The following is a 20,208-nucleotide window of genomic DNA, read 5'->3' on the forward strand; positions in this document are numbered from 1 at the left end:
CGCGATGACGTCACCACGTCACGCGGCACGAATGCGCACCTGTGTCGTTGGAGGTATTGACTTATATAAGGCTGGTTTTCTAAGGCTGGGGCGCAGTGACGTCATCACGTCCCCGGCACGACTCGATTCCGAGGAAATTTTGGTTTTATGGTGCACGGCTCCATTTCACAACGAATTTGAATTCTGTGTACAGTTCTGCCACGAAAATGAGATCCCCGCATCGAGTGTGGTATCTTATTTGGTGAAATTCGGTCGGTTTGAAGTGGTGAAAATAAAATGTGATCGTGGAAAATCGTAGCGAGGGGCCATTTTGAATCGGTTTTCAGTGAATCGGTTTTCGATTATGACACCGGGTTACTTGTGGTGGATAGGAACACCACTAGGTAAGTAAGGACAACCTTTATTTAGCAAAGATTGGGCAAAAATTGACCGACTAATTCAAAATATTAACTTATATCAAATAGGTCTTTTAAGGTGAAAACGCGATGACGTCACCACGTCACGCGGCACGAATGCGCACCTGTGTCATTGGAGGTATTGACTTATATAGGGTTGGTTTTCTAAGGCTGTAGGCCGCACCTCATTTTGTCGAATAAAGTGGTATTCGGGTGGTTCCGGTATTTGGGACCGCAGGGACGGAAAGTGCAGGTACTGGGTGCCAGTCACTCCCCAGCCGGCCCGCTCTGAAGGTTCGGATCGGGACACCGGGATTCATTCCGGTCGCCCGGTCGGCCCGGAGGTGGGGGTGCGGGGCCTGTCACGGAACGTCAAAACAAACGGCCTGCCGGGGCCGCCCAAAAGTCGGGCGTGAGGGGCGCGTCCACTAATGGAACGCCTCTCGCTTCCCAGATCGAGGGCCACATGGTCAGGAGAACCTCGTCCCTTCTGGTTGCCTTGCCGTCCCACCGTGAGCGCTGGTCAGGGTGTACTTCAAGCTAAGCTTAAGTGTTAAGTTCCTCCTTGTCCTCGCAAGGGAAAGGCTAGGGTCAAGCTCTTCCAAATTTCCAAACACTAGAAATCGGACGTCTCAAATTAATTAATTAATTTGTTAATACATCTCAGTCGCCCGCGACCTCTCTAGCGCGGGCGTCGAACCAGTTCATTTCCGGTGCGGCCGGGCCGAGTATCGACCTGGCCGTGGCCGAAGCCGTTGGTTCCGCCGTAGCACGCTAATGCGTAGGCTCGTGCGTCCCTGGTCCGCCGGGGCTCCGCGGGTGTCCTACCGTGCCTGGCGCCGCTATTCTCTCAACTTCCGGGAGTAGCTGCCGGTGCCCGGGGACGGATTTCGCTGTCTAAACATGGTAGCGCTAGGCCAGTGGGACCGCCGGGACCCACGTGCACTCACAAGGTGTACTGCGCGTGGGCGGCAGTATCAGACCGGGGCGCCAAAACGCTCCCCGGCTAAAGTTCATCCTGATGCGCCCACATTGTGCGGACAAACCCCACCAAGTCGAGGGCCACGTGGTCAGGAGAACCTCGTCCCTTCTGGTCACACTGTGCCTATCGGCCGGCCTCGAAGACCGAAATTGTGTCGGTTACTGATCCTTCGGGTTCGGAACTATGTCACCCTGAACATAATTAGACAAATGACTTCATTTTGTAATTAGTCTCACCCAAAAGGGAGAGGCCATTGTAATCGGTCTGTCTGTCTGTCAGTGAGTGGGTGTGTAAGTCCGCATGCAGATCGACATTAATATAACACTCCTGGGCATCCGACTTCAATGAAGCGTTCCTGGGTAGGTACAGTGTCACAAAATTGTCAAATTCAACCATAAAGCTTTTACATCTAAGTTAACCATTCATTATTTTTCTATACCTGGGCTAAGGCTCGTCACAGCCATTGAGCTTGGAGGAACTACCGTCACTTCCTGGGATACTCTGGGTACCAGCGGCGTCATAACAATGGCACCGCTTTTCTCACCGTACATCAGCGTGGTATTTCCTCACGAAGAATTTCCTCCTCCCCACGGATGCCAACCGATGGGGATTGTCCGTGCTCTATCATTTTCAAGCAAGGAAGCAGCACTTACCATTTTTAAAGTCTTTGGTATGACTTGAACCTGTCCAAACCGGATGGGTGTTTTTTAGGAGACACCATCTCCTTACTGGATGGCCGTTGGCTACTTACAGGAGCTCATCCACCCTTTGGCAGGTGTTGTTTTTGGTCCTGGCAGGTGTGACCATCACACTCTCCACTAGCAAAACCGGTGAGGGGTGTTCGTTTATTCGCTGACAATTCAAGTCCATTTTATACCTTCAAATATGGAATCATCGAATTATATAAAGCTCGTTCAAAGCATTTTGTAAAAAAAAAATTTTTTTTAATCCCTTTGACATTATGGGGTATTATAAGTAGATCACAGCAGTGGTTTTTGGAAGCCGTTAACATACCAATGTGCCTTACCGGAAGAGTTCACTGGCACCATGGCCTTTTTCCAAATTCTTGGCACCCTCAGTGAATGCCAGGTTGGTTTGTGAAGGGCTAAAGCGAACAGCGTTCCCCAGCTGACCCCACAATAAGGTGGGAATAAATGGGCTCGTTAAATAAGTTGTGTATATTTATTATCGTGATCATCCAATGGGATGGTGCAGAGGTAGCAGAGGTAGCACTTACCTTTTAGCTGTCTCATCTGGCTTCGATTTTCGATTTGACTAAACTGTTGGTTTGGTGCTTCGCTGACAGGATACTGCATCACTATTCACTCACTCCCAGATGGATATTACTTGGTGGATGTTAAAGATACCTGTTGTGCTTAACAGAAGGTGCATGTACAACAGATGCAACAGTACCTGGGCCTCCCAGAGAGCTGCGAGTGAGTGAATCAACTAGATCGTTCATCATTCTGTGCTGGAATCCGCCAACTTCACAATCACTTCCTACCACTACTGAGGCGATAACTTATTACGTGGAGAAGGTTTGTGAGTTCTGGTGACTTGTGCTATAACATTATTGAGCTCCTGCAACAGTTTAAAAGGGTATTGGCAGGCAAACCTTCATGTTGCAGGCCCACAACACAAGAGCTTTGCATTGTTGTTGTTGTTGTTGGCGTTCTTGGTGGAGGTGATTTTTGAACTGCGCACCTATTGGTCGGACAGCTGCCGGACCACGCCCACATCTGTCGCTTTGCTCTACCCAACATAGCACCGAGACGAAATGATATAGCCCCCATCTTGGTTTTCTGGTGTGCCTAACCCATTAGGCCTGTAGGCCTCTGCTCATTATACACCGCCTGGGTTTGTTGCATCAAATTTCCATTGGCTTTGTTTGGGTCGAGTGTTATTTTCGATGAAGGACCACAAAAAAATCGAATCATATATCGAATAATAGTTCGGCTTAATCAAGCCCGTCAGAACGCATGGTAATCAAGCGTTACGTTACGCAATTTTTTAAATAGCGCATTAAATTTGTGTTTCCCAATCACTGTCTCATCTCATCTTTCCCAATCGCTGTCATCATTTTCACTGCTTCCCAATCTCGGCCCATGACCGGATTTTGTCACAGGTTTTGATCACAGTGCGGTCATTCTTGTTAATCTTACAATAAGGTAATCTTACACACTCTTCCCCTCTCTCTCCGAAAGGACTGTCTGGCAAATCCACCCATCTACTTTCTTAAAAATCCTCTTGAATAAGTTCAGTCCTTCAAACTTTTGAGCCTCACCTTCAGCCAAGATCTTTCTTGGATGAAAAACAAATCAAAATTGACTTTCAAAAGCCAGTCTTTCAAATCAACTTGGCATTATCCTGGTGTTGGCTTAGCGGTTAGGGTGCTGGCTTGGGATCCTGAGTTTGAATCCCGGTCGATCGCTGAATTAACGCCAGGGGGGATGGACTCAGCCTGTCATCCTTCCAACAACAACAACAACATGCATTTTAAGGCCATTTTCCCTGCTAGAGCGGAGGTTAGCCTTGCGGTCCCCATGACAATCTTCTCCATTTTGTCCTATTTTCTGCATCTCTCCTTGTTAACCCCCTTGCCCGCCTTTCTTCTTCCACCATCTTTAGCCAAGTGTTCTCGGTCTTCCCCGTCCTCTACTTCCTTCTACATTCATTTCCATCACTCTTCTCAACCAGTCACTTCCATCCTTCCTCAACACATGACCAAACCATCTCAACCTGTTCCTCTTCACAGCATCCATCACAGGCTCTATTCCCATCATCTTTCACAATTCATCATTTGTCTTCCTCTCTCTCAACGATACTCCGCACATCCACCGAACCATTCACATTTCCACCCTTTCCAGCCTCCGTTGCTGCTCTACGTTCATTACCCATGTCTCGCTCCTATAAATCATAACACTTCTCACACATGCAGCATACACCTTTCCCTTCAGCTTCAACAACACTCCCCTCCTCATCAGCACGCCACTCAGTTCCCGAAACTTCTTCCATGCACATCTCACTCCAGCAACCGTTGCCGAGTCTGATCCACCTTCTCCATTCAGCATGTCTCCGAGGTAGCAAAATGTTTTCACACCTTCCAGCTTCATGCCGTCTCCAAGATCCAACTCAACATTTCCTCCATCTGCAGCTCCCTCTGTGCACACCTTACATTTGAATGTAGCTGCCACACTGGTTAATGACCCTCTCAGACCACTGCATTTTTGATGAACCCACTCAGCGCACATTGTACATTGAATGGAGTTCACTCCGACACCCTTCCTGCACACAGCACATGGCCACTTCCCAGTTCTTTCCACCTCACCACATGCTTTACCACTTGCCATCACCTTCGTCTTTCCGATATTCACCTTCAGACCTTTTGTCTCAATACATTCCTTCCACTTGTTCTTCTTTTCCTTCAGTCCATCCATACTTTCCGCAATCAACACCAGATCATCTGCATACAACAACTGCCACGGTAAACCCTCCTTTACGTTCTGAGCCAGCACCTCCATCACAGCTACAAATAGTAGTGGACTTAGTACCGACCCCTGATGCACTCCCACCTTCACCTCAAACTCACCACTGTTCCCAACATTCGTCCTTACAGCTGTGCGCACTCTTTTGTACATTGCCATCACTACTCTGATCAACCATTCCTCCACTCCTAACGTCCTCAATGCCCATGTCAATACTTCGCGTGGAACCCTATTGAATGCTTTCTCCAGATCAACAAACCCAGGAAAAAACTTATTCCTCCTCTCCATGTACTTCTCCTGCAACTGCCTCACAATAAAGAGCTTGTCTGTCGTTCCTCTTCCTGGCATAAATCCAAACTGCATTTCGTTGATCTTCACCTTCTTCCTTATCCTCCTCTCCAACACCCTTTCCAATACCTTCATTCCAGCTCCAATAACTTTATCGCTCGGTACGAGCCACACTCCAGAGGGTCACCTTTCCCCTTGTATAGAGGGACGAGGGTACTCAGTTCCCAATCCACTGGAATGTGGCCTTCTTTCACCACCAGATTACAGATCTCTGTCATTCTCTTCACACCCCAACTTCCTGCTGCCTTCAACCTATCTCCCACAACTCCCGTCGGCCCTCCCGCTTTTCTACTCTTCATTGCTTTTATCGCTTCCTCAACTTCCTTCTCAGTTATCTTCTCTGCCTGTCCTAAAACTGGGTTACTCTCTATGTTGCCATCCCATTCATTCTCTGTATTCAACAGCATTTCCATATATCTTTTCCATCTTCCTTTAATTCCTTCTGGGTCCCCAACGATTTGTCCCACTTCATCCTTCAAGCAACTCACCCCCATCACATCACACCTCTCTTTCGCTATCTGCTTTGCAATCCTGAATATCGCTCTCTGACCCTCTTCCGAATCCAAGCGTTCTCCGAACATTTTCCTACATGCCTCTTGCGCCTTTGCTACCTCTTTCTTTGCAGCCTTCTTGGCTGCCTTATAACTTTCATGCTCTGCTTTTTCTGCTCCCGTACCCTTCGCCTTCTGCCACTCCTTGAACTTCTTCCTCTTCTCGTCAATCCTCTTTCCAACTTCATCATCCCACCACCATGTTTCCGAATGCCTCGGTGGTCCTTTTGTCCATCCACATACCTCACCAACGTCTCCCAACAGACTATCTTTCATTGACATCCAACCACTTTCAAGCTCAACCACATCATCTTCTACCCTACTCAGCCTCTCTTTTAATGCCTCCCTTATTGTCACCTCTTTCAACTTCCACACCTTCATTCTCGGTTGGTACTTCACCCGCCGAGCTCTCCTCGCACCTTTCACCCTTATGTCGCAGACAACCAAGTGGTGCTGTGAAACAGCCTCCTCCCCCGAGATCACCTTTGTGTCCCGGAGGTGCCCCATATCTCGCCTACGCACCATCAGGTAGTCAACGGCCACCTGACGTGTATGTAACAAGCTTATTATCCTCTTTCTGGAACTGAATATTACAAATCAACAAATCAGCTCCATCAGCAAACTCCAAAATCCTTTCACCTTCTCCATTTCTCACACCATATCTGTAACCCCCATGAACTCCCTCAAAACCGTCCATACTCTTTCCCACATGTCCATTTAGGTCTCCTCCTACCACAACAACTTCCTCATCTTTCACGTTTTCCATCAGCTTCTCTATCGCACACCAGAACTTGTCCTTCTCTTCATCGCTCCGACCAACCTGCGGAGCAGATGACGTTCACCAAGAGCTTTCCAATCATTATTTTCACCATCATCAACCTATGACTCACTCTCGTCACACTCACCACACTGTCTACAAACTCCTCAGAAAACAGGACACCAACACCATTCACACCCTCCGGGCACCCTTGCCACACAAACTTGTATTTCTGTCCCTGCCTACCCTTCACCATTCTCACACCACTTCCCTTCCATCTCGTCTCTTGCACACAACATATGTCCACTCTTCATCTGATCAATACTTCCACCACTTCTCCTGATCTCCCTGTCATTGTCCCTACATTCCATGTCCCAAACCTCAGAAACCGATCTCTACTTCGGGCTGTACCCTGCTCATATATAGTTGTAATTGTCATGATTCTCTTTTTGAGGCAATGTTTTCATGGCCGGATGCCCTTCCTGACGCCAACCCTTTTAGTAGCCTCTTACGACACGCAGGGATATGGTGTACCTATTCTAAACCAGGGTACACACCAGGAACCAGGGTACACACCGGTGACGTTGTCATCCTTCCAAGGTCCGGAAATTGAGTACCGGCTTGCTGGGATGAATGTGCCAGTGTGTACCCCGATTTAGAATAGGTACACCGTATCCCTAACAAACAATAATTTTTTTTGGGGATCAAAGTTGAAAATGGTTGGTATGTTAATAAATACACCACGTTGTTGAATTGTCCAAAATGTCATAAACCTTTTTTTTTTTTACTTTTTTTTTTAGTGCGAAGCTAAGACGGATTCTTGGGAGCGCCTAAATGGGGACAACCCTATCCGTGGACTCCAGTATGCCGTGTTTGATGTCCCAGAAGCGAGGTCTTTCCATTTCCGTGTGCTGGCCTGCAACTCTTCTGGGGAGGGCCCCACAAGCGAGGCCTGTGGTCCTGTCTCACTCACTGACTGGATGCGTGAGTATGTGCTGCTGTGGTAGCAGCTTGTGCAAATCTACATCACATCCATTCTTTGCTTATCGTTTCAGCTTTTTACCACACGCACATAAAGCGGAAAGCAGGGTTGAGAAATTGCTTCACTTTGTCTGTCCGTATGTCTGTCCACAAATATCAGTTTATGATTGAGGAACAACTTTTAAATGGAATGTTATATTTTCAATACGAATTGGAATGAATGAAAATGAATGAACGTTTTAAGGCCATTTTCCCGCTAGAGCAGGGGTTAGCCTTGTGGGCCCCATGACAATCATGGTTCCCTGTTTGAGGCAATGTTTTTATGGCCGGATGCCCTTCCTCACGCCAACCCTTGGTCATGCTCTTACGATGCGCAGGGATACAGTGTACCTATTCTAAATCGGGGTACACACCGTGATCATTCATCCCAGCAAGCTGGTACTCAAATTCGCCAACCTCGGAAGGATGACAGGCTGAGTCAACCCCCCTGGCGTTAATTCAGCGATCGACCGGGATTCGAACCCAGGATCCTAGGATCCCAAGCCGGCACCCTAACCGCTAAGCCAACACCAGGTTGGAATATGAGTCGGAAAACGAACCGGTAGTTTATCAGTACTTTGTCTCGAAATTAGACTCGACTGAAAATGCGCAGAGATGAGTGAGATAATATTTTTACTCTGTCTGTGTTGGGGATTTAGCCTCCACCCCCTCCCCCCCCTCCCACTGGGGATTAATTTGACCAAACTGCCAATGTCTGCAATTCATGTCTTTCAATCCTGACAAATCTCACACTCTTACTATGTCTCTCCGAAAAGATCGACTGGACAACCCTCCCATCTTCTTTCTCAACAATCCTCTCCAAGAATTTCTGTCGCTCAAGCTTTTGGGTCTCACCATCTGCCATGATCTTTCTTGGGAAAACCACATTTCCAAGCTGGCCTCCAAAGCCAGTCACCGACTGGGCATCCTCCGTCGTGCGAAGTCCTTCCTCGGCACACCTGAGCTCCTCACCACATACAAGGCTTTCATCCGCAGCTCAATGGAATACTGTTCCCCCCTCTGGGCCGGTGCTCCTGCCTCACACCTAGCTCGGCTTCACGCTGTTGAAACCAATGCTTTCAGAATCATTGAAATCTCCCGTGATGAAGTTATCTCCGAGGGCCTTTCACTCACTCACCGCAGACAGGTAGGTGGTCTTTCTGTCTTCTACCGACTCCTCTCTGGCCTTGCTCCACCAGCTCTCTCTGTGCTTTGTCCCCCAAATATTCCTGCAGGTCGCACAAGATCTGCCAGCAACCCTCTGATGGTTAAACTGCCGAAATCTCGGCTCTCTGCTCACCTTCACTCTTTCATTCCTCTTTTCTCCCGCCTCTGTAACTAACTCCCACACTCCCTTCAATCCCACTCCTCCCTCCAGGTCTTTAAAACAGCTGTTCACCACCATCTCTTATCTTTCCCCATCCAAAACCTTGATCTTTTCTACCCCCACTAATTCACCCCAGATCCACCTTGTTTGAAATTCCAACTTCTTTCCTGGAAGTCCCGGCAGTGTCCATATGTTTTATACCTCTCCCACCCCCCCCCCTTCCCATGCCCCCCCCCCCCCAAAGCCCTCTCCCTCCCACAGATCTCTCGATGTCCTTGCTCTCAGATGTTGTGTTTGTGTTCCTCCCCCTCTCGCCCCATCTTGTCTACCGCTCCCCATGTTATATGTTTTATGTGTCGGTTTGTCTTTCTGTGTGATTAATGTTAGCTCTTTCCCCAGCCTCGATCTTGTATACAAAAAACAAATAAATAAAAAACAAGACAATTACAGGAGAATTTATTAGAGGTTTAACATGTACATGGGAAAGCTGCCATTTAAGAGTAACAGCAGCTTCTCAGCAAATCACATCAGGCTAGGGTCTTTATACTCCACAGGAAATAATGAAACTTACTTCAAAGACCAGATGGAAAGAATAACAATTGGAGCTGTTTTAGTAAGAGGAAAGCTGTCGAGCTGTGTCTTCTCGTCCACACAGTTTTTGCCCAAGGTCGGAGCCTGAAAACTTCAACAGGCCATGTTATTACAGGCCATGGGTCGTTTTTGCCAGCTCTGCTCAATTCCCAGAATGCTCAAGGGCTGCTCCGGCAACAGAGCAAAATATGTGAAATCCCTGACACTGCGATTCGACTGGAATCCACCACATCTGCCTGTCTGCAATCAATCAAAATGAAGAAAAAAAAACAAGAAACATTTCAAACAGGAAACTTACTATTTTTAAGGACGTCATAAAGAACATAAACAACGGGCACGAGGAATTATTGTAAGGTGTTAAATAAGGTGGTTAATAAGACGCTGCCTCAACAGTGGTAAACTTCTGGAATTTTATTTTCTACAATCTTTAAAATTTGCACAGTATTATATTTTATGACATTTTATTTCAATTGATTTGTATACGTACCATACTTGAAAATTGCAGAACACAAATTACTTTTTTAGCACTTTCAAAACCCTTCAGTTTAGCAGTACTTGGCCAAAACATGACAGCATTTTACATCGTTACGACCAATCAAATTTGCTGCTCGCAGACCCTGCCCATGTCCGTGTTTTTCAAGAATGTGCAGGGTAATGTGTTCTATGAACTCTCTAGTCATATTTATTGCTATCCTGGATTCAACCTGATCTAATACCTTGGGACTGCACACGACATAGCAACTGCACTTGAACCAATAAGGAGATGCTGGTAAAAGTGAGATAGGTGGACTGAATCCATGCTGTAATGCTCACCAATCATTGAGTTCATTAAAGTAAATAAAATCAAAATCTTCCTACCTATTTAATACGTTACAACAAATCAATCACCATGTTTGAAAAAGACCCATGTTCCAATATGGAAATCTGCCATCTGCCTTTTGCTAAACGGAAGTCTCTCCTCAGTGAAAGACACATGAAAGCCCGCTTGGAGTTTGCAAAAAAGCACCTGAAGGACTCTCAGACTGTGAGAAACAAGATTCTGTGGTCTGATGAAACCAAGATTGAACTGTTTGGCCTCTGTCTGGCCACTCTGCCATAAAGCCCAGATCGGTGGAGTGTTGCAGTGATGGTTGTCCGTCTGGAAGTTTCTCCCATCTCCACACAGGATCTCTGGAGCTCAGCCAGAGTGACTATCGGGGTCTTGGTCACCTCTCTTACCAAGGCCCTTCTCCCCCGATTGCTTAGTTTGGCCGGGCAGCCAGCTCTAGGAAGAGTCCTGGTTGTTCCAAACGTCTTCCATTTAAGAATTATGGAGGCCACTGTGCTCTTGGGAACCTTCAATGCAGCAGAGATTTTTTGGTAGGCTTCCCCAGATCTGTGCCTCGACACAATCCTGTCTCTGGGCTCTGCAGGCAGTTCCTTCGACCTCATGGCTTGGTTTTTGCTCTGATATGCATTGTCCGCTGTGAGACCTTATATAGAATCATGTCCAAATCATGTATTTCCAAATCATGTCCAATCATTTGAATTTACCACAGGTGGACTCCAATCAAGGTGTAGAAACATCTCAAAGATGATCAAGAGAAATGGGAGGCACTTGAGCTAAATTTCAAGTGTCATAGCAAAGGGTCTGAATACTTATGTCAAAGTGATATTTCAGTTTTTTTATTTTTAATAAATTTGCAAAACTTTCTAAAATCCTGTTTTCTCTTTGTCGTTATGGGGTATTGAGTGTAGATTGATGAGGGAAAAAATGAATTTAAACGATTTCAGCATGAAGCTGCAACATAACAAAATGTGAAAAAAGTGAAGGGGTCTGAATACTTTCTGAATGCACTGTGTGTGTGTGTGTGTATATATATATATATATATATATATATATATATATATATATATATATATATATATATATATATATATATATATATATATATATAGGGATGTCACCCCTATATATAGATATATTTATATATATATATATATATATATATATATATATATATATATATATATATATATATATATATATATATATATATATATAATAAGATTAGGAGAATGGTGATGTGATGGGGTATGAGTGGGATGTTCATAACAAATGCTTTAATGGGCAACACAGTACAATATAAGGACTCACAATTGCAAACGTTTTATTTGTTGCATTTGTTTTTCTTCACTGACTTATGGAATGTGGGCAACATTTATTGCCTATCCTAAATTGCCACATGAAGACTGATGGGCCTTCCCTTTAAAGTGCTGTGCTCCCTGAATTTACAGTCACCCCTTTTTCTGAACATTTATCTTTGCCAGCCCCTATGTGGGTTTACAGAGAAGGCCAACAGCATCTCCTCAGGGCAACTCGGGACGAGCACCGAATGCTTCCGATAGGCAGCACCACCCGCACCCATCCCATAAGCGAATAAAGAAAACAGAATGCATTATTACCATAAAGAGAATATTTATTGCTCATGTGTGAAACCTTTTGGGAAATTAAAATAATTTTTAATGATCTGGAAAAATAACGGGCTAGTGCGCAAAAAGATTGAATATTCTTTTTTTTCTCTCTACGTCCGTCCGTTGTCCTGACGCTGTTGTTTTACAAAAATGGAATCGCTTACCATTGTTATTCCCACTACCACTTTATACTACTCAACACTGAACAAAGCCATGTTATTAATGATCATCAATTTGAGTAAAACTACTCATTCAAATTTTATGAAGGCATTTTACTAATCATGAACAATATGTGAGTGATGGACGCTGACTCTCCAGGTAAGTCCTAATCCTATATAATAAAGCAGTACTTTCTGTCTGGCTGCCATTCCATCCCAAAACTACTCCCTTAGTTTTGGAGCTAGCCCCATCAAACCTTTTGTGGATTGTTTTGGGGTCCCAGAGGATGTCCCAAGGTAGGTAGGAGGTTTCATAAATTTCTCAATGCAATTATGATTTTGAGTTTCCACCCATACGAAGCTGCTCTCTCCGCATGTGAACACACTCATGGGTTTGGCATTAGCAGTTTTGCCATTTACCATACGTAGACACATCCCCTGGTTCAGTGATGTCTCAATACAATTGAGATTTTGCATTTTCACCCGTAAGACGCCAATCTTTCTCCGCATAAACACATTCGCAGCTTCGGCAATTTCTCAATGCAATTTAGATTCTCGGTTTCCACCCGTGAGATGCCGCAATTTTTCGCTTGTAAATACATTCGCGGATTCAGCATACAGTATATGCAGGTTCGCCATTGACCATGTATAGAAACATTCCCCATCTTCTTTAGGGGTCAGCTGCATGAAGTTTTTTTTTTCCCAAGTCTTTCACGCACCGGCTGTTGAGACTTTTTGCTATTTTTTCTGTAATAACCCATTTCCTTCATCATGGCACATAAGAGCCAACCCCCCATCCCTATCTCACACCATCTCCATCGTCATTGGTATCAGCTTCATCATCATCATTAAAGGTACATTGATTTTATACAATTCTACAGCCACAATTTTGGGGCTAGACCCACCAAATTTTCTATGCAGCCTCTGCACGTGTCCTAAAGGAGGTGGGAGTTTTCATAGAATTTCAGAAAACTTTTTTTTTTTTTGAGATTTTGGGCTCCCAACCGGGCACAGCACCTCACGAGTATTTGATAATTCGACTGTGGACGATAAGTAAAATGAATAACCTGTCTAGCTCGTGAAGTCGTGTTGATATGTATCGGCTTTTACGCCGACAAAGGACTAACGTCTCCCACATCAATCTTGAACCTTGCTTCCTATGGAGGTTAGCAAACCTCTAACAACATTCTGTTGATTCCATATACATTATCCTTAATGGACTTTTCGTGCATATCTATTTAGTGTGTATTTTTGTGGGTTGGGGGGAGGGAGAGTGGGGATGATTTATCAACACAAAATTCAAAAATGGAAGAGAAGGGAGGATGATAGGAGAGACGAAGGAGGGTATGAGTAAAAGGATGGGGAGAGAAGGAAAATAAAGTTTGATGGACACAGGAGTGGAGGGAAGGTAAGGGAATCGCCATGTTTGGAGAATATGGGAAAAGGGGTGGAGCCACGGAAGTCAAACGTTCCATCATATTTGGCTACGTCATAAATATCTGGCCTCCATCTTGTCGGGCTTGTTCCATATTCTTTCACAGACATCAATACACTTTGCTTGGTGAAATGACAGTTATCGATATGAAGCTTCATCGGGAGTCCATGGGTGTGTAACATCTGAGTACAGTGACTTTAGGGACACCATGTTAATGCGCCACGTCCTACACTCATGCTTCCTTTAAAACGTCGTCCTTTTTGCAGCTGCCCCTTCGGCACCAGAAAACGTGCAGGCCTCACGATGCTCCGACTCTTCTGTACAGCTGTCGTGGGAGCCGAGTGAGTCCAGGCAAGGTCTGCTGGGGTATTATATTGAGTCATTGGTTGGAGAAATGGACTGGAATTCTTGCCACAACAAGCCTGTCATCAACACGAGGTCAGAAACACTAAATACATGAAGACCATTTTTAGGAAAAGTCACCATCATGCATTATTTTCTACAAACTCTACTCTGACCTGCCCCCCCCCCCCCCCAGCCCTGTCTGTCCTCTGCCCCCCAAATATTCCTACAGGTGCACAGGAGCTGTCTGCAACCCTCTTCTGGTTAAACTGCCAAAATCAAGACTCTCTATTCACCTTCACTCTTTAATTCCTCTTTTCTCCTGCCTCTGGAACAAACTCCCTCACTCCCTTCAATCCCACTCCTCCCTCCGGGTCTTTAAAACAGCTGTTCACCACCATCTCTTATCTTCCCCCATCCAAAACCTTGATCTTTTCTACCCCCGTTAATTCACCCCAGATCCACTTTTCTGAAATACCAACTTCTTTCCTGGAAGTCCTAGCAGTGTCCATGTTTTTTATACTTCTCCCACCGCCCACCCCCCTTCCCACGCCTCCTCCCCCCAAGCCCTCTCCCTCCCACAGATCTCCCAATGTCCCTGCTTTCAAATGTTGTACTTGTGTGCTTCCCCCTCTCTTCCCATCTTGTCTCCCGCTCCCTTTATTTCGTCTTATGTGTCCGTTTGTTTTTTTTGTCATTAATGTTAGCTCTTACACGAGGCTCGTGTAAGACGAGCCTCGTGTATCTTGTATACAAAAAAAATAAAAATATATATTTTTAAAATAATATTTTTATCTCTCAGTATTTTAATCTCTCAGGTCGCATTGGTGCTGCACAGTGTGACTATTCTTGCCACATCGTATCTCGTCATGAGAGATGTGTAGAAAATGGCAGCTCTTAGTTTGCATTTTTATCTTGAATATTAAATATTTGGCACAAAAATGAAGTGAAAATGAAAGATGTGTAAATACATTTAGCCCTTCTGGTATGGCTATGACATCAGCATGCAATTTCCAAGTTATCCAACCCTCGGCGCCTATTATTTTTATCCCCACGCTTTTTGAAAAAAATTGGATATTGTAATCCTGCTCCGTCTGTCCGTCTGTCACGTAATCTCCTGAACGGTTGTGCAGAAATTCACCAAACTTAGTAGTTATGGTCAACACATGGCCAGAATGTGCAAGAGAAGTAGTAGTTTGGCTCCGCCCCCTGGGGCGGGGTCAAAAGGTCAAATATCAAAGAATGCAATTACAGGCACATTTTAAAACATTTTGTAATGAAACTTTTCTTGTGCATTCAACATTTGGGGATGCATGAAATATGTAACGTTTATTTGTGTTTGACTCCAGGTTAATGTCCCATGGGGGTGGGAACTTAAGTTTCACAGAGGTAAAAATGGAAAAAAGAATTAATTACCCTCGCCAGAGGAGAGGGCATTACATTTGAGTCCGTTCGTTTGTCTGTTTGTTTGTCTGTTTGTCCGCACAGAATAAATATGATTTTCTCTGCAACCATTGGTCCGATTGAAAGGAAATTTTCACCATAGGTGCACCTCCACCTGTATAATTTTAAAATGATAATTATGAAGTAATAGGTCACGTGGTTCGGCCGCCATCTTGGAAAAACCGAAAGACTTTGCACCTCGAAATCTCCGAAAACGCTGAAGAGAAAAAATTGAGACATGGCTCATTGTAAAGAACTCTCCATGGGGAATAAAATTTGTTAATGATGATGTCATAGGTGCCTCCATTATGACGTCATAATTCGACAAGTACAAAACTTCATCCGATCAAGATGAAATTTCTTGAGCATAATGTAGGAATAAATTAGTTTAGAAAAAAAATAATGATGACGTCATCGGTCACGAGGTTTGGCCGCCATATTTGTTTTAACACAAAAGCCTTAAAAACCACTGAAAATACATCCTGGCGAGGGTTTGCAATCTCTGATTGCTCTTTTTCTTGTTCAAAATTTGATATCGGGTCAATCATGGTGGAACCTTATGCCATCTGTCAATATTGCTTTTGATGATAGGTGTGGGGATTTGCGATGTGTATCATGGACTTCACTCTAGTTTTATTTTTAAATTACATGTACAAATCCCTCACATCATCAAATTATTCCAATACGTCACTCCAATAAGCATTTAAATAACATGTATATATATAGATATATATATATATATATATATATATATATATATATATATATATATATATATATATATATATATATACAGTTTATATATATATACAGTTTATATTTATATACAGGGTGATTGAAAAGTAACTCCCTATTTTAAAATATTTAGAAATTATTTATTTATTGTAATATTTTTCTCAAATTTTTAGTGTTTGTTCCTTAATGTATGAGAATTTAATCTGTGTTGGTTTTTTTCCAGATTATTTTTTGTTTGAAATTCGGAAGCCCTACAAACATGGCTGGACGTCTTACCCTGCAGGAGCGTGCCCAGCTAGTGGTATGAAGATTGGTCTGATCTCTTTAAAAATATCCTCTGGTCTGATGAAGCGGTATTTCACATCGGTGGGTTTGTGAACAGTCACAACTGCTATTACTGGGCAGGAGAAGATCCTCGTGTTATTTTTGAAAAAACGCAATATCGGCCCAAGGTAACGGTGTGGTGTGGAATGACTTCGGAAAGGATTGTAGGTCCCTTCATTCTTCGCGATACCATGAATGCCAAAAGGTACCTCACCATGCTGCAAGACGAAATCTGGCCAATTATCAGTGCTTCGGAGAATGTTGAAGATTTGATTTTCATGCAAGATGGCGCTCCTCCAAAATTTTGCTATTGTTGTTCGTGAATGGCTGAATGCCCACTTCCCTGGGAGATGGATGGGTCATCGTGGTCCGTATGAGTGGACAGCCAGGAGCCCTGACTTAACACCATGTGACTTTTTTCTTTGGGGTTGGGTAAAAAAGCAAGTCTACTGTACCAAACCAACGACTTTGGAAGAACTTGAAGGGCGAATACGAGAAGTTATGTCTTCCATCCCACAAGAGTTCCTGGTGAAATCAGTTGACGCGGTTCCCGGGCGGCTTGAGAAGCTGGTGGCGAATTCTGGTGCCCATGTCGAATTTTAAATAAAACTTCATGCTATACGCTTTCTTCTTATATCCATTTCTTGTAAAAATTATAGTTAAGAAATAAATTATAAGTATTTTAAAATAGGGAGTTACTTTTCAATCACCCTGTATATATACAGACTTGGCATTTAATATGGAATATTTTTTTTGTGGGGGTGAACTTACTTTTCAAGATGACCTAGAACCAAAAGTTGATTGGAATTATGTTGAAATTATTCTAGATTTTGTTAATGTGACCTTTAAAAGAAACAAAAACCACATTTGACATTTCGAAACAAATAAATTGATCTTTGAAAGTGATGTAAACTGATATCGAACTCAATTCACGGACAGTGCTGTGTTAAACTTCTGTACGTTTTCCAGAAGTATCTCTTTATTTTGCACATTAGCCAAATTTTTTTTAACAAAAACAAAAGTTAAATTACGACTGGGATTACGGACAGTAAAATTACAGTTCAGTACTTAGTGTAACCCCCACGAGCATTCAGGGGAGCACGTACACGTTGAGGCATGCTGTTCACGAGATTTGCCAAGGTTTGGACAGGAATCGCTTGCCATGCAGTGACAATAGTCTGCTGCAATTCACGCACAGAGGTCGGCTGCTGGTCCAAGTGGTCGATTTGACACGTTAATTCTGCCCACAAGTTCTCTATCAGGTTCATATCCGGGGACATGGCAGGCCACTCCATATGCTCTACACCACGGTCAGCAAGAAAGTGTTGGATCATGCGAGCACGATGAGGCCGTGCATTGTCATCTTGGAAGACAAAGTTTCCTTGAAAGGCTGCACGAGCAAATGGAAGCAATGTTTCGTCCAGAATGGCCCTGTGCTTGAACTGGTTCAGGTTTCCATTCAGAACAACCAGGTCAGTTTTGCCCCCTGCATGAAAAGCAGCCCAAACGGTCACCCCACCACCTCCAGCTTGGACTTTTGGCACTATACAATCTTTGTTGTAGGCTTCATGCACTTGTTTGTGCACTCGGACGCGGCCATCTTGACGATAGACCAGAAATCTAGACTCGTCACTGAAGATCACGTGATTCCAGTGTCCTGGCTGCCATTGACGGTGCTCTCTGGCCCACTGCAATCGGCGCTGGCGGTGTTGTCTGGTCAGGCGTGGCTTTCTCAGGGGACGCCTGGCACGATAGCCTGCTTGAACCAGTCGTTGGTTGACTAGCCTTCTGGATACAGGCACATTTGTCAGTTGCTGCCACTCAGCCCTAAGCCGATTAGCTGACTTGGTACGGCCATTGCGGACTAACCGGTGCAGCTGGCGATCATCCCTCCTTGTGGTTCTGTGGGGACGTCCTGGCCTCGGTATTGGAGTAAGGACACCCCTCTGAGCATTTCGTTTCAGGATCTTTGATACCTGACCTTGAGTGATGCCATACTGCCGAGCAATAGCACGCTGTTTCATGCCATAATTTTGTAAAGCCACCACTCCATGACAAACAGCATTGTCGAGTTGACGGACCATCTCCAGAGGAAGCGGCAATAACTTTTGGAGACGTGCAGCAGTTGTTATCCACTAATACAGAACGCAACAACCCTTGTATACCCGACTGTGAAGCCAATCATCAAATGCACCTGTCCGTACATTTTGCCACGCCACCTGTGATATAATCCTGTTGTTGACTTCTTGCTGCGACAGACAATCAGTGACATGGCTTTTTAACAAATAAATCACCAAAGTGTAAAAGAAACTCACCAGATTGATATACTGAGTTAAGAAAATAAACCCAAGTCAAGAAAAAAAAAATGTTCCATATTAAATGCCAAGTCTGTATATATGACAGACAGTCACTCCCCCCTCTCCTGTTTTGTTCTACGAGTTTGTGTATGTTCTCACATTTGTCCATTTTCTCTAGTTCTTCTTCCCATTTTGCAAACCCATTCCCTTCCTAGGTTTGAGGTGCATGGTTTGACAAAAGGACAAGAATACGAGTTCAGAGTTCATGCAATGAACGCCACTGGGTTCAGCAACTATTCCAGCACCACTGAGCCCATCATTGTACGGGCAGCCATCTGTAAGTGCTAGCTATCCCACAGGGATGTCCCGAATTGGGAAGGAGGTTAATGTCCACAGTCCACACACATGGATGTTGAGGGTTTTCTTATCCTCTGCTTTATATATCGTGTCAGATAATTCTAATTATATTTGCAAGTTGGTTGCTGTCACCAAAGGTTGTTGGGGACAAAATGTTTTTGGAGGCCAATGTTTAAATCTGCAGCCTGGGCAATGTAATCCCACTGTTGTTTTGATTATTGTGTTGCTAAGACGACAAATCCCAAATAAGTCAATCTCTCATGGCATTGAGAGATAAACTTATTTGAGGGTCATCGCCTCCAACACTGAAGGTGGAAAGAGGTTGTTTCACCTCTATTTGCTTGTCTGTCTGTTTGTCTGTGAGTAGGATATCTCACAAAAGTTATGGTCGGATTCAGACAAAACTTGGTACACAGATTGGGTGTGTGACAAGGACGATTTGATTAGGTTTTGGTGAATATCTGGATCCGGATGCTAGAATATTATAAGTGATTCTTCACCATTGAGAAGTAGGGTCACAGATGGTATATAGCACGATGTCTCAAAAAGTTTTGGACGGGTTATGACAAAACTTGGTGGATGGGTTGGGTTGGGGACAAGAACAAGCTAATTACATTTTGGTTCAGATCCAGATCCAGCCTATCAGTGGGATACAAAACGTAAACTGTTTAACCTGGCGGAGTGATGCGCTCCACCGAGTGCTGTTCTAGCTGTGATTATTTTCTGTGAAACCCAATTGAGTTGATGGTGCACTTGCTATTCTGAAGTGAAGAGCAATTTATATGAAACTGACTCACGAGGATGAAATTCCTTTCATATCTGTTATCCAAGGTCTCTGAGCTCGAATGTGCTGGGTAAGAAATTGATGTGATGAAGTGCCAGCAATGCCTAGTTGTTATGCAGGTGGACGAGACAAGGGCATCCGGACAGACATTGAAAAGCTTATGGGCCTGGGTTACTGCACCTATCTCACATATCAAGTTCAACTAGGGGCCAAGGATAACTTTCCAACCTTCCTTTGCTGTTGCATAAATAAATAAATAAACAAATAAATAAATAAATAAATGGACTCAAATTAACTTGAAGGAATAGTCCATTTCCGAATGTGGTTTAAAATTCACATCTTATACAAAACCTTTCTTCTTACCATTTTCATCTTCTCCGATCACTGAAAATCCGGCATTATGTCGGAGCCTGTAATGTCTTT

At 44.2% G+C, this 20,208-nt stretch overlaps 1 protein-coding gene across 1 annotated transcript in view; it reads left to right on the forward strand.

Annotated features, from left to right (window-relative positions):
• Nucleotides 1–20,208, forward strand: part of LOC137439171 (myomesin-1-like) — a 141,167-nt gene that overhangs the window by 38,230 nt on the left and 82,729 nt on the right. Inside the window, exons 11-14 of the mRNA XM_078766990.1 lie at nt 2,779–2,915; nt 7,319–7,502; nt 13,770–13,941; nt 18,860–18,981. Coding sequence (XP_078623116.1) covers nt 2,779–2,915; nt 7,319–7,502; nt 13,770–13,941; nt 18,860–18,981 — 615 coding nt within the window. The remainder of the gene's footprint in view (nt 1–2,778; nt 2,916–7,318; nt 7,503–13,769; nt 13,942–18,859; nt 18,982–20,208) is intronic.

The sequence above is a fragment of the Myxine glutinosa genome, chromosome 13, assembly GCF_964187855.1.
Source record: "Myxine glutinosa chromosome 13, kmMyxGlut1.1, whole genome shotgun sequence".
NCBI lineage: Eukaryota > Metazoa > Chordata > Myxini > Myxiniformes > Myxinidae > Myxine > Myxine glutinosa.